The sequence below is a fragment of the Zingiber officinale genome, chromosome 5B (genome assembly GCF_018446385.1).
Source record: "Zingiber officinale cultivar Zhangliang chromosome 5B, Zo_v1.1, whole genome shotgun sequence".
Lineage (NCBI taxonomy): Eukaryota > Viridiplantae > Streptophyta > Magnoliopsida > Zingiberales > Zingiberaceae > Zingiber > Zingiber officinale.
The window spans coordinates 104,998,127-105,012,628 of NC_055995.1; the positions used below are offsets into that span (position 1 = coordinate 104,998,127).

The 14,502-nt window shown below is 37.7% G+C and overlaps 1 protein-coding gene across 4 annotated transcripts; it reads left to right on the forward strand.

The window, feature by feature from the left end:
- The first annotated feature begins 1,912 nt into the window (after nt 1-1,912).
- On the forward strand, nt 1,913-8,132 carry LOC121985264. 4 transcript variants are annotated; one of them, XM_042538602.1, is made up of 6 exons: nt 1,913-2,520; nt 2,605-2,743; nt 2,841-3,496; nt 3,585-3,674; nt 7,187-7,885; nt 7,958-8,132. In XM_042538602.1, exons 2-6 carry the CDS (start codon nt 2,644-2,646, stop codon nt 8,000-8,002), a joined length of 1,590 nt encoding a protein of 529 aa, XP_042394536.1. In that variant the 5' UTR covers nt 1,913-2,520; nt 2,605-2,643; the 3' UTR covers nt 8,003-8,132. The 4 variants fall into 4 exon arrangements, with proteins under 4 accessions (XP_042394536.1, XP_042394535.1, XP_042394537.1 ...); XM_042538601.1 differs by having other exon boundaries at nt 1,913-2,160; nt 2,350-2,743; XM_042538603.1 differs by having other exon boundaries at nt 1,913-2,160; nt 2,469-2,743.
- Nucleotides 8,133-14,502: the final 6,370 nt, after the last annotated feature.

Genomic DNA, 14,502 nt, shown 5'->3' on the forward strand with positions numbered 1-14,502 from the left:
TAACTAACTTTAATCTATTACAAATATGTTTTAATTGATTATTCAGATTGATTAAAAATATATTTGAATTGATTACACCTGTACTTGAATCGATTACACAGATTTACTTTGATTTGTCAGTTTAATCGATTACACAGTTTTTGAATCGATTGAGATCTGTTTAAATCGATTAGTTTAATCGATTAAACTTTTTTTTCTCTTCTCTGCTGTGACCGCGACACTTTCTTTTTCTGTCGTGATGAACATGGTTGCCGCGATTGTTGATCTTCAGCCTCCCAACATGGTCACCAGCACTCTCCTGCCATGGAAGTCGATAGCCAACAATCTCTCGAGGCTCGACAACTGCGGCAAATCGCAACATAGTCACGATCTTGCCTGGCGACGGTGGCAGAGCCATTTTTTCAACGAAGAGACAAGTTTATGTAGTTTTAGAACTAAGGCAATGCTCTAATACCATTGTTGATAGTTCTAAACGACATGAAAAATATAGAAATACAAAATCTGTAAAAATTCACAGTGTTCTCCTGTAGTAGATCTTGATCTTTGCCTTTCGTACAAAATGAAAAACTCACAATTATGTTCGGAGAAGAAGATCGAAGAAGCCATCGAAGAATAACTTACCGTCGGAAGAACGATCACGAACAAATTTAAAAGCTCTTCATGGTTCACAAACCAAATCCCTCTTTTGAGATTGAACAAACTAATCTTGAATTTTCTTCATGTCTCTTACAATCTTGTGCACATTAACAAACCTAGTCCCCAGGGCGTAGCACAGATGGGGAGTGCATGATTCTGTGGCTGAAAGGTCCAGGGTCGATCCCCGGGGTGTCACTGCCTGGGGTTAACATCTCCGCCATGCACTTTCCACCTGTGTACCTGCATTTACCTCCCTCCATATCCGTGGGACCGGCTCTAGGGGGGCCGCTGATGTGGCGGTTCCACATTTTTTGTGCACATTAACAAACCTTGCACAGAGACCTTTCATATGAGATGAACCCTTCTCTTTAACTTTGCACAAGACTCGCGCACAGCAAGCGACATCTTCCTTTCTCTCATCCTCATTTTCTTCTTTGACTTGGACGCATATATATTAAAGGAAGATGACTCTTCCTCTTTCTCTATTATAATAGAGGAATTGAATGTGCCAAAAGATGAAGGGGAAGGAGATTCATCTTAGAAATGGGAGTTCCAAACTCATATGAAAAATATGATGATTTAAAAAAAAAATAAAAGGTCGGACACCCTTTTAATTTTTTTTCCCAATAAATATGAAGCTAAATTTTTATTATTATTCTATCTACTCCATTGAAGCAAATTAACACCACTAAAAATTTATATATATATATATATATATATATATATATATATATATATATATATATATATATATATATATATATATTTGCAACTAAATTAAAATTTTGTTATATTTCAATCAACGTTTTAATTAAATCAATATGACAAAACGTTAAGTAATATTAAATTTTAATCGATTCTATTTCGATTTGGAAAAAAAATCAAGATTTTCAGATTTCAACGTTTTTTTATTCTTTAATTTTTCCATTCATGAGCTTGAAAATACAGCAAATAGTTAGGTTGCGTTTGGTTTACACCGTTTTCATTTTTATTTTCTAAAAAATACGTATTTTTTTAAAAACAGAAAACGACTTTTTATCATTATCTGTTTTTCTAGAAAACGATAGTCAATATTTTAGAAAGCGCATATAAAAAATACAAACCAAACATTATTTTTCAAAAAATACACGTTACTTCGATTCTATTTCTGAATTTCAAACCTAAGGCCCTAGGGCGGTTCGTCTTCCGCTCAAAACCACGATAGCGAACCGGGCGGTCTACGAACCCGACACCTCGGCAGAAAATAAAAAGGGTACAGCATTAGCGGAACGAGCGAGAGAGAGCCACGCACGCCTTCCCTCCCTCGCAAACGCACAAGCGCCACGAGAAGGAAACAAGGAGCCGAGCGAGCGAGCGAGCGTTTCCAGTTTTGATTCGATTGCGATTTTGAGAGAGAAGAGAGTAAGATCGGAGCAGGCAAGAAGGCAGCGCGGCCCCGATTCGTTGCCGTATTGGTCGCACCAACCGCCGCCGCGAACTGAATCCAATCGACCGCGACGTGGTGGGATTCGTTCCCCGCCCTCCGTAAGATTTCTGTTCTGTTATAAGTGATCTGAATGGTCCTTTAGGGTTCGGAGTTCTTCCAAATTCTTCCCTTGACATTGGAGGAAGAGGGTGGCATTTTGTTCCCCCTTTTGTTTCCTTTTCCGTGTCCCCTTTTTTGTTTTCATTTCCATTTTTGGCCTAGGGTTTTCCTTTCTTGATTTTCGGCAGTTATGGTTGTTTGAGACTTCTATATCCTGCCCCTCTTGAGAGAAGTGCGTCCCTGGAGGGGCTCTGTATGCGGATTCAGTGAATTTGGTAGATTAACTCTTCTGATGATGCTAATTTAGAGCCAATGGGGATGGCGTTTTGACAAGATTCACAGTTGGCCTCATCGAAATAGTACGGTTGGATTCTTCTGATAGGATATTTAGGGATAGGAAATACATTCGTTGGATAAATTTGTTATAAATTGTCCAATTGTAGAGAGCATTAGCTGTATATAGATAATGGTATCTGCTTCCAATGGAGAGAAATGAGCCTGCATTGGTTCCACAGTGGTATAAGTTTGCAAATGGGAGCAGTTCCAACAATACCTTGCGCGTCAGCACTTCCAAACGTTCTGGTAGTTGTTGCTATGCCTTCCTTATGATTGCTATGTTCAAATTTCCTGTATTGGCACTATAAAATTTTATGCTGATCCTGTTTTTGGTTTTTTATAGATAAAAATGGTATGGGCTGTGGCTCAGGGGACAGATTACTCAGTAACCATGATAAGAATTTCAGGAGGAGTTTAAGCTCTAATGGGTCTGCTGCTCAAGATAGAGGTAAGTCTGCCAAATCACAGGCTTACAGTAGTTTCCGTAGGTCTCATGACAAAAACCAAGAGAGCGATTTTGATTCCTACGATAGGGAAAATAGGTCACTGTTTGTTGACAATGGATTATACTATCATGATTCTTTTCTAAGAGTTAGGACTGAAAAGGATGCCTTTAGACGTTCCCAATCTATGATAGCAGGAAGGAAACTTGACTCCTGGCCTGAACCACCTGTAAGTTGTGGGAATAACACTAGTCCTTTGGGAAGTGTAATTGGAATCACTGACAGAAAATTTGAGAAAGATTTTCCATCTCTTCAAGCTGAAGTCAGACAAAACTTCCCAGATTCTGTTGATGCATTGACTCTTGGTCCTAAGACTGCTGTCCATAGTCTTCCTGTTGCAACTCCTATCATCAATGGAACTTCAGCTCTAGCTGAAGTAAGAGCTGAAGTGCCTGTAAAAGTTGAAACTGATGGAAATTTGCTTTCATCAGCAACTGGAAACACAATGGCAGAGACACTGACACAGAGACCTTCGCTAGTTGGTAATGCTTCTCAGGTAATTTGTAAAATGCATAAATATTTTCCATTTTTGTTTTAAAGTAGGTATGTGGTTTCCATTAACATAGCATTTGTATGTTTTGCAGTCATCTGTTGACACTCAGAGGATTGAAGAACTTACTCTAAAAAAATGCAAACAGCTGATACCTGTGACTCCTGTGCTGCCTAAAGCCTTGGTATAGCTTCCTAACTTGCTCCTTGGTGAAATATAGTTTCCTATTTTTATGACATTGATGAATGTATTATCCTTTCCTTCATTTAATTTTAGACTTATGTACAATTTCTCTCCAAGTTGTTAAATGATTCTTTCCTCTAATAAAATGATTATACATCTAGGGTTTGAATGGTAAGCTATTGATTAATCATTGTAGAAACTATGTAGGATAACAAATTTGATTTTACCAGCTTGTGTGGATTCTTCTGAAGACAAACAATTAGGTATAATGTTGTAAATGTAATATGGGAATTTATTAGAAAGCTTTGACATGGATTAGAAATTAATTTGCATCCATTTGATTCTAAATTGAGGATGAGTGATTAAGTGGAAAGCTAATTGGAGGTTTTTGTGATCTTTCAAGCATCCTTTGATCAAAGAAAACTTTCAGCTCTAGTTGAAACTCTCGACTATTCTATACAGAATAGAGTTTTGGATCTTAAAAAATAACACATGAAAAGTTAGATTAGCATTGTTCATATGGTTTTATCGGATCACTAGGAAAGCTGGAACAAAAATCCTGTATATACAAGGATGGGCAGAAAAACCTTTTCACCTTGAATTGACAAAGAACATGATCCAAGTTTACCAAACTTGTGTTTCTAGTTGGTTTTATTATTTTATTTTTCAGATTTTGGGTTTCAGATTTTCATAAAATATCAACCTAGTTCTTATTCCTTATTGTCTATATTATAGACATATATACTTTATTTGATAAAACTTTACTTATATATAATAATATTCTATAATTATATTTGATAATAGATGATTTGTACAATGTATATACTGTATAATTTGAGAACCCAAACACTTAAAAAACCTGAAGTCCGGCCTGATTCCATTTTAAGACTGCTTACTTTTTTTCCCCCGAAATGTGATTTCCGTCACAATTCCACCTGTTTATCCATTCAACGAGGTGTTACCCTTATACCTTGTTCTTCTTGACTTCTCCCTGTTCTTCCTCATTTGATCAGAGCCTCATTTTGTCCCTATGGTTAAATAAGCAACACTACCATGTTAAATAAGTAACACTACCACTGATGATGTTTGCGGCCTTAGATGGATCTTGCTGATAGATGGTTAAAAGGTGACCCGTATCTCCTTCAGTGTCCCAATTAGTTCAACTTAATTTGTTAGCATTTGTAGAGTCTTAGTCCTGCCAGGCACCAAAATTATGGGACTTGAATCTTAGAAGCTGTAAATCTTTCAAAGACAATTATTCAGCAACATGGACTCCAATCACCAAGTAGCATATTGGTGTTAATCCAAGAATCTGCTTAAATTGAAATTGTTGTCTAGATATAGTATGTGAACTAAATTAGTCATATTTTCTCAAGTTCAAGAGAACTAGGCTAATAAAATTGTGGTAAGGGAGTGAATATGAAGATGTATAATGCCCACTTCTCCCGTTGATATTGTTAAACTTCCTTCACTCTTTGTTAACTCACTTTAATCTCTTTTATTTTCCCCCTTAATTTGTGTGATACCCTAGGTTAGTCCTAGATGACGAGTTGTGTGCTAAATGAATCTGATATATAAGCTTAAATCTATAAGCTACTATTATCTGAGTTTAAGGATTTAGAGTCTTTGGCTCGGCCCAAAAGAATTAGTGGGTTAGTTTTCTCATCTAGGAAAATCATGGCAATTCATATTAATGTGGACTTGATTATAGATATTTTAGGGTGCATAGAAAAAGCTTCCTATGTATGTTGGAGTCACTATTGAGCCTCACATGTCCAATTAGGCATGATTTTAGATATGGGTTAGATTTTTGGTCTTAGACAAAGTTATTTATTTATTTATTTATTTTTACAAGGACATCAAGCTTTAAATGGTGGAGATTGTAATGTCCTAGTTCTTAGTCCAGTTCCAGATTGTGGGCTATGAGCTAGTGAAAAATGCTTGGTAAGCTTAAATTGGTGAGCTAGTATAAATCTGGGTTTGACCATTTTATGTCAGTGGTTGGGCCTCAATCCTCTCATATATTATGGTTGTGGCATTTGAAGGTATTAAATATTTAAATAAGGTTTTCAAAGTCTTATTATGCACTCAATAAAATTGAGATGAATCTAAATTCACAATTTTTCTTTTTCTAGTCAATTAGTCAATGTTGTCCCGACTATTTGTATCAACTTCACAAAACCTATTCCTCCATTGATCTCTATGCTAGACTATGTTACACATGCAATCTAGTATAAGTTCATTTTTTCCCTTTGCATGTTTCATGACTGTTATCTTGTTTTTTGCTTAAGGGCTTGAAACCTAGTTTAAACTATAACACTCTCTTTCCTACAAAGGAAAAAAAAGAAAAATATTTTAAAATATTTCCCATTTAACTGATTCTTTAGAGTGAAGGAAAGATTGAGGAAAACTAATTTTAAAATTGTATTTGTTAAAAATACAAAAAAGTATGTTCTGATTTGAGATTCATTGCATGTGAAATTGAACTTTCTACCTAATTCAAATGGAAGCAATATAGAGAAAAATTAGGGCAAGAACCTTTTCCTTCCCTCTAGCTTTTTATCCAAAGAAAACTGAGAGAAAGTGCCACTATGAAAATCTTTTTATCAATTTATTTAGTTCGTGGAAACATGCAATGAAGATTTCATAATGTGGAATCTTTAAACTCAATTAAACAGAGAAAATGACATCAGTTTCTTGCATTTAGTTTGTTGTCATAAATCCTTCAATGATTTTCTTTGTAATGTCTATTCAATTCATATGTAACTCCAGTTGTCATGCCCTTTTGGTTTTAGAATGTTAGTCAAACAACATGATCTATTGCTTGGTCTAGTAAGCAAGGTAGATGTGGAAGAATTTCTGCTAAATGTCTGGGGTACGATTCTGTATAACAGTGTGTTGCGAGGGATTTAACTTGTAGATCCCCCTGAACAGGGATTTATCTTACATCCAACATGGTGTGAGGACTAAAGTCTAAAAAATTGACTAGATCCATGCACTACTATAATTAGTCCTAGGTCCAAAATACCGTTTTTTAAATCAAATTATTGTAAAATAAGTAAAGACAGAGTATTAGAACCTTTCTAAGAGGTGGGATTGTTATGTGACTGATATTAATGCTGATTACAAACGCCCATCAAATAACTAATCTCATATGGTATAGGAATCTTGTTCTCATAAAGAGTATCTTTGGTTAGTTGTTTATTATCAAAAAGAATCCTTAGATTGTTTTATAGTATTGTATGATTTTGAGTGATTGCTGCAACAGATGAATACTATGGTGTTCTAGTACGCATTGCAAGACTATCAGATGAGTACCAGACATCATGTTATGAGTTATTGTGGTTAGGGTAATCATTTGTGATGATATCCATCCTTTTGTTACTTTGAACTACATTTGCTTGTGCTGATTTTCCAGTGATTCATTCCCCTCATCTCATCTTGCTGGGGAAGTTATTTTTGAATGCTTGATTTATTCATCATCTGCATTCTGAGATTATCTGTTGCTCCCAGAATTGCAACTTATCAGAGAAGGCAAAATCCAAGAGTGCAAGGGGTGGAGGTGGAGATTTTAGTTCTTTTGCAAAGGGTGGCCATCAGATAAACCTTGTTGGCCGAACACCAGCTAGATCTGATATTGCAAAGACGCATCATGTTGGAAACTTTCAAGTGCTAAACCGAGAAAAGAACATCTCACCTATTTCTGAAGACAGTTCCAGTCTTGGCAAAGCCAATGACCATGTTAGGCTTGTTCCATCTGCCACAGTTGTTTCTTCCAAGAGGCAATCCTACCAAAAGCTTAAAGGGGACAGCAAAAATGGTTTGTTAACACGAGCCTCTGTCGGGGAACAAAAACTTCTTTCTTATGCACAGAAGAGGAATGATTTCTTCAATCTATTAAGGAAGAAATCATTAAATCCAACAGGCTCTATTCCGGAGCCAGATTCTCTTGGACCAGCAGAGGACCTGCAAAGTGCCTCCTCAGACAGTATACAGAACTGCCAACCTGGCTTGGATTGTTCAGCAGAAAATAGAAATTTTAGTACCGATGAGCCTGATAGACTCTATGCTGAAATTGAAGAATCTCACACATATTTAGACTCTATTCTTGACCCAGAGGAAGAAGAAGCCTTCTTGAGGTCTCTTGGGTGGGACAAAAATGCTGGTGAAGAAGGTCTGTCACAAGAGGAGATCGATGCTTTCCTCAAGAAGGTACTTTTCATTTACCTCATTGTGTTCGTATCATATCTTTCTATTGCTTTCTTATTCCCATCCTTTTTGCAGTACGAAACACACACACGGCGACCATTGAAGATCTCCATCAGCTAGATTTCGTAATCCAGGTATTTGGAGAACATAGAACATGAGTTGTTTGAGTAGCAAGCTGGCGAGGAGTATTAATCTGTTATTTTAATGGTTTGTCCTTAAGTTTTAGATAAATGATGTATTTTTTCGTTCTTGAATATGTTTTGTGGTTCTGATCATCTTTTATAATTTTACTAGAATATATTTTACATTTTGATAAGGCTTTTTGGTCTCCTGTAGAAAAATAATATTCTGTCAATGTAAAATGACTGCTGGGAAATATTCGATTTATAGTCGGGCTGAAATTTTCGTCTTTTGTTGCTAAACACAAGAATAGAAAATTAAAATAAGAAACAAAAAATTAAGAGTGAAAGTCATATTTTACACTTGTTTATAAATACTTTATCCTTCACCTTTGCTCTTGTTCATGATAGTTAGGTAGATCAGTCGAGGTGATTGGGTCGATCATGCTAAGTTGTTAGGTAGGAAGGGTGTCTTCTAAGTGAGCTAATTAGATTGATTCATACGGACCGGCTAGGCAGATGAATCGATGAGGTGAGCCAAGCAAATCAATTAATTTGTGGTGACCAAGTGGTCTAATTGGTCTTCGTGAGTTGATCAACTTGATTAATTTAGGCGAGTTGATTAGTTTGGGAAGATTAAATAGCTTCATTGATTTGGGTAGGTCAATAAATTGATTGTTCTATTGAGGCAGTCAGTCCTTGTTTCTAGCCACCGGGGTTACCATCGAGCGGCTAGCTTCTTTAAACGGTTAATCAAAATTTTAAGGTTCGAATTCCAGCAGTGATGTATTATAAAGATTTTCTTTTAGTGGAACTACAAATCTAAAAAAGTTGACTATTTGGATGAGTCTTTGAAAGCAATTCTTTATTTATTCTAGTGGTTCGTGAAAAACTTTCATGATCAAGTTGGTCATCTTCAAAATTAATTAGTTTAAAGAGTTGAATATCTAGATTACCAAAAGAAAATATATAAAAGCAATTAGTCTGCACCTAGCTACAATGTTGCGACAATAGCATTCTAGTAGTTTCCAAGTACCCACAGTTCGATTCTCAAGTACATAGGATATTTTCCTCCTATGGGACGATAGATTTGATATGTTGTACACACATAGAGGCAGTGAGCCTTTAATTCAAAACCAATGATTCGACAATTTGGAATCGTCAGCTCGACGGTTTCTAGGGGGGTCGACCCTTAACTTTAACCGTCCAAGACGTTTATGGTTCACGATTCAGAAATGTCGATTCACGATTAGTGCACGGTTCACCACGGTTTGCGACAGTTCATGGTTCTCCACAATTCAAAATTATTATATTAAAAAATTTAAAAATTATAAATTTATTAAAAAAAGAACTTGCAACTATTTAAGTTGTCTACATATCCCCTTATAATATAGAGGAATCAAAGCTCACATATTTCTTTTACCTTTTTTATCCTTTATCTTATGAAGTGATGTTATTACTCACTTCCATTTCCCATTCCGATAGTATTTGTTCCTTCGGTATCAAATTTTTCGACTTCATCGTCTTAAAGTTTTGACTTCACATATTGAAGTCTTGGGACCAAAGGTATTCCACCCTTTTAGCATCCCAACATGCCTCTTCCCCAACCTTATAACTTTCTAGCTTGGTTTTAAGAGAATCCAACTCAGCTTCTTTAGCCATTAGCTTGGCTGTTTTACCCGCCAACTTGGACTCATAGGTCAGGACGAGCTCGTTAAGTTTGGAGGTTAAAGCCTTAGCTTCCACAGTCTTCTTATCTAAATCTGATAGTGTGTGTTGCCTTCGCTCGCTCTCTGACTTCAACTTGGAATATGATGTGGTAAAATGAAGTTGTAGTCTCTCTAAGGTAGTCGAGTTAGATTCGTTCTTCTTCTTCTCCTCCTCTAAAAGCACTCTGGATCAATGCAAAAGTTCTACTTGAACAACTAGCTCGGCCTTCAAAGTCTTCACCTCTGCCCGACTCTCTTCTAGCTCTTGGTTGGGTGGGGGGTTGGATGCACCAGAACTACCTCTAATTCCGCTACCCATCTCTCTACCTCACTACAGGCATGGGTAATTATAACTGCGTGCTTGCTCATACCCAGCCCGTCTGTCCAGAACTGGCAAAGAAACTTTATACTTCTAAGAAACGAGAAAGGTTTAATAGACTAGTAACTTACTTATGTCATCTCTTGGGCAAAGCGATCTACCAAACCCATCACCGTCTGTTTCCTGAGAAGATCCATGCCTTCCTCCAAGTCATCTGCCAACGAGCCCCTCAGCTTTACTACTCTGATCGTCTCAGTTGCATTCGACTCGGGGAGGGGAGCCCCTCTAAGTGAAGGAAGTAGGATGGTATCACCGAGGGTTTGGCAAAGAGGCCCATTAGATGATTCAGGGAGGGGGTGGGGATGCTCTCATGAGTAGTTTCGGTCGGAGGCTGTAGAGGTACAGGAGGAGGCAGAGTGTGACTAATCGACAAGCGAACGATCAAAGATTGACTAATAGCCTTAGCTGCTATTTTCACTAAGGTGTCATGCGAAGGGGACTCAGGAACTTGAACAAGACAAGCCTCTTGAACTGAAGAGGCATGATTGTGAGTAGAGGATGAAGGAGCTTGATCAATAACTTTCATCAACCGATATTTTTGTACCCTAGCCGAAGAGGTACAGAGTCCTCATGGGACCCAGATGACACTGGCATGGGCACTATAGAAGGACGGGATGGGGACAACTCTTTAGTATTGACAACAACATTGTTGCCCACCTCTGCGGCGGAAGAGTCGATCTATTGAGCGTCGTACAGTTCTAGCTCAACTTCCTCCTGGTTGTTTAGCTCTTCTTTATCAAATTTAATAGACTCGCCAAGAGTAACTTTCCACATGGTCTTAGTTTTAAAGAAAAGGAAAAGACCTCAGTCAGAAAAAATATGAATTTAGATTAAAATCTCTTACCAAATGAGTAGGTCAACCTAGCCTCGATTGGACTTAGGCCAAACATATACAACAAGCCCTCCTGAAGGAGAACATTGATGTTGAACTTCAACTCAGTCAATGTGTTGGCAGCCATTATAAACGTGAGCTCCACTTGGAAGTTACTAAGTTTTGGCAGCGATAACATATCTATCAACCATCTGGTCGGCCAAGAAATAGGAGGGACGAACTTAATAAAAATGTAATGAGATTTCCAGCCCTTATTAAATGAAGACATCTTATCAAAGAAAACTGCCTTCATTCGGACCTGATAGATTAAAACCTCGCGTCAGATTTCTTAGAAAAATAAAAATAATACAAAATACAAGGATTGAGGGGCATACGATATAGTCGGAAAAGGACTACAACCCCATAAAGTTGTCGGATAGAATTGGGGGCTAACTCTCGAAGAGAAATCTGAAAATAAGAAGAAAAAAATTTTAAAAAAGGGCGAATGGTAAAGCGAAGACCGCCCATAAATTAATCTTTGAACAAAGCAAAAAATTTGGGGGAGATAGATGGGGTCGGTCGTCAATGTTGGGGATGATGATTATATGATCCTTAGGGACCTCGAAGGTCAACCTGATTTGGTCAAATCACCAATATTGATGTCAAAGAGGGTGGAGGTGTACCAAAGGGTGGGGACATGCAGGGGAGTTTCTTGATCCATTTAAAATAGAGAGGAAGAAGAAAAAAAGGCATAGGAAAACTATCTAGGTGGAAAGCGAAGAGGACTTATGAAGGAAAAAGACAAAGGGGAAAAAAAATTATCGGCACTGAAAGCAAGAAAAAGTCGAGAAAGGGAATGAGAAGAAGGCAAGCCTTGTTTTGAAGATTTAAAACCTTAAAAACCCTAGTCCCATTTTGCATCGTCGTCTGGTCGAGAATAAGAGATGGATGGATGAGATCATAGCCATTGAAGCTCAACATTCGACCTTCATTTTGAATCCCAACAATCATATGTTGCTTCAAATATACACTTTTTGCATGTGTTATCCACGCGGTGAAAGAATATTGGTGACATTTATTAAAGATGGGATAACATAATCATTACTATTATAAATACTCGTGTGTGCGTTCCTGTGCATTTAGAACACGCTCCTTTTCAAGAAGTGAATAGGGAAAATGGTGTTACGAACAATAGAGTGGCATTAGCTCTAGAGGGGGGTGTCCGAGCAGAGATCCCAAAAGACTCTGAAACACAAAGGTCTAGTCAATTGTTCTAGTAGCCTCCTTCGACTAGACCTGAAAGGTAGGATTGTGATATGGTGAATAAGATAGAACCATCGAACGAAAGTTAAAGTCAAGAGTGCCAGTTGATATAGAGATCAGAGTCCAAGGAAGGTCAACTTAAGCACCCTAGTCCCAAGATGGCTCTCGAAGGCTAATCGGAGGGACAAGATAAACCCCCAGGGGGTGTAGAGCGTGACCCCCAAAATTCGAGCAGACAACACCGACCAGACATTGGCGAAGGCCACGAAGATCAGCTTGAATAGCCAAGCATGCCAAATCTTTTAATAAGCACATGAGATAGTTTCATCTATAGCATCGATCATATGGCTCTGATCGGACACTTTATGTGTGACCAATGAACTTAATCTCTCGCTAAGGCATTTAAGAGGCATAACTCTCTAGTGTTGATCGAATGTGGCACAAAACATATTCTCTAAGCCTCCTAGTGTCTAAGACTTGTCAGGAAGTGGAGTCATCAAACATCGCTCTAAGTTTACTAAAAGTCCTACCTCCCCACAAAGACCTCACAAACACTCAACCTCCTGAAGTTGATTGTAATGGTAGTACACAAGGTCTGATCGAACTCCAACAAGGCTGATTCTATTAAAGGAACATCACTAGGGGCCCATTAAGGCCTCAAACCCCTTGGAGGCCCATCCAGGTTCAAATTCCTCATTTACAGACTCGCGAGACCTCCTCTTAAGCCACACACACTCCCTACTAAAAGGTAGCAGATAAAGGCCCATCAGTCTATTTTGGCCCTCAGCTCGCCACCTCATTTAATGTCATGTAGGAATTTCTCATAAAATCCTTGAAACGTATCTTTGCAACCCATACTGGATATATCTCTACCATCCCTACGATGAGACTATCAAGTACCATTTAGGCATAGGGGTAAAACATATTACATTAGGGGTTACATTATCATGATGAGAAGCCTCGTTACATGGGCTAAGGGCCAAAGGTGCTATATAAGGTATCCCTTCTCCACGCACAGGCAGGCTCTTCAACGATTTTCACTGTTCATCACCACTATCTTCACAGTTACTTGGATCTTTCCTCAAAACTAACTTGAGCATCAAAGTGACTGCGTTGGGAACCCATCCCTAGCCCGTCTACCTACGTTTCCTTCTCTCTGTGCCTTCAGTGACGTGGTGGGCTAGCTATCGGCATTGGATTTTCTCCATTTAAGGTCCTTCTGTGGTCAACACACCGTCCACCTCACCGGTTGTACATCTTCTGGTAGGGATGACAATTTCACCTGAATCCGATGGAGGATTCGATATCTGACCCAAATGGAGGAAGATATAAAGGGACTATCAATGCCCGATATTCAACCTAAATACCCGATTAAATAATATATATACATATATTAAAGAAAATTTCCTTTTTCCAAAATTCACTAACTATGTTTATTAATATTAAGAGAAGGCTATATAGATGTTTAATCTATTTTTTTTAATAATATATATATATAGAGAGAGAGAGAGAGAGAGAGAGAGAGAGAGAGGATGTTAATTTGAATATTTTTTTGTTGCATAATAATAGTCAGATAAAAAGAAGAAAAATTATAAGTATATAAGATATCCGATCTTTTAATGGGTATGGGTATACCCATCGAATATTCTATACCCGATGGATACGAGGATGAAGGATATAAAATCCGATCTGAATCTGACCCATTACCATCCCTATTCACTGGTTTCAGACAGAAATAGTGGCTATGAATTGTAATTGTTACAACATAGACACTTCAGTACTATTATATTTTTATAAATATGTAGCAACTATGCGATCATAGTTACTATAACTATATAGAAACTATAATTTATAGCCACTATAACTATGTACAAGACATTGTTTCTATGTTATAGAAGCTATAGTTCATAAGTATGACAACAACCACATAAAACATAAAGAGATTTTTTGAAATAAAAAAATAAAATGATACCGGATGGGATAGTATTTCGATAATAAATAAATTTTTAAAAAATATCTTTTTTACTATTCCAATAAAAGGGATTTCTTTTTTATTTTTTCTCCTTATATAGGCATGACCCCTAAGAGAAGGTTTAGCTTATGCTCAATGATACGATGCATAAAGGAGAGGTCCGATAAGGTCAGGAGGTCAAAAGTCAGGGGGCGTGACAATCAATAGTCAAGGGAGCGTAGCAGTCAAAAGTCAAGGGGGTGTGGCAGCCAAAAGTCAAGGGGGTGTGGCAGCCAAAAGTCAAGGGAAGGCGGGAGTCAGACCACCTCGCGTCATCAGCCGCATAATTCCTGGTTGATCACAGGCAGGGCAGGCTCCCAGATTTGAG

Excerpts from the sequence above, each read along its gene's own strand:
- LOC121985264 (XM_042538600.1), top strand. The coding sequence starts at position 2,644 with ATGGAGAGAAATGAGCCTGCATTGGTTCCACAGTGGTATAAGTTTGCA. Across the intron at positions 3,675-7,186 it reads CTGTGCTGCCTAAAGCCTTG|AATTGCAACTTATCAGAGAA; the intron begins GTATAGCTTCCT and ends TGTTGCTCCCAG. Across the intron at positions 7,886-7,957 it reads TCGATGCTTTCCTCAAGAAG|TACGAAACACACACACGGCG; the intron begins GTACTTTTCATT and ends TCCTTTTTGCAG.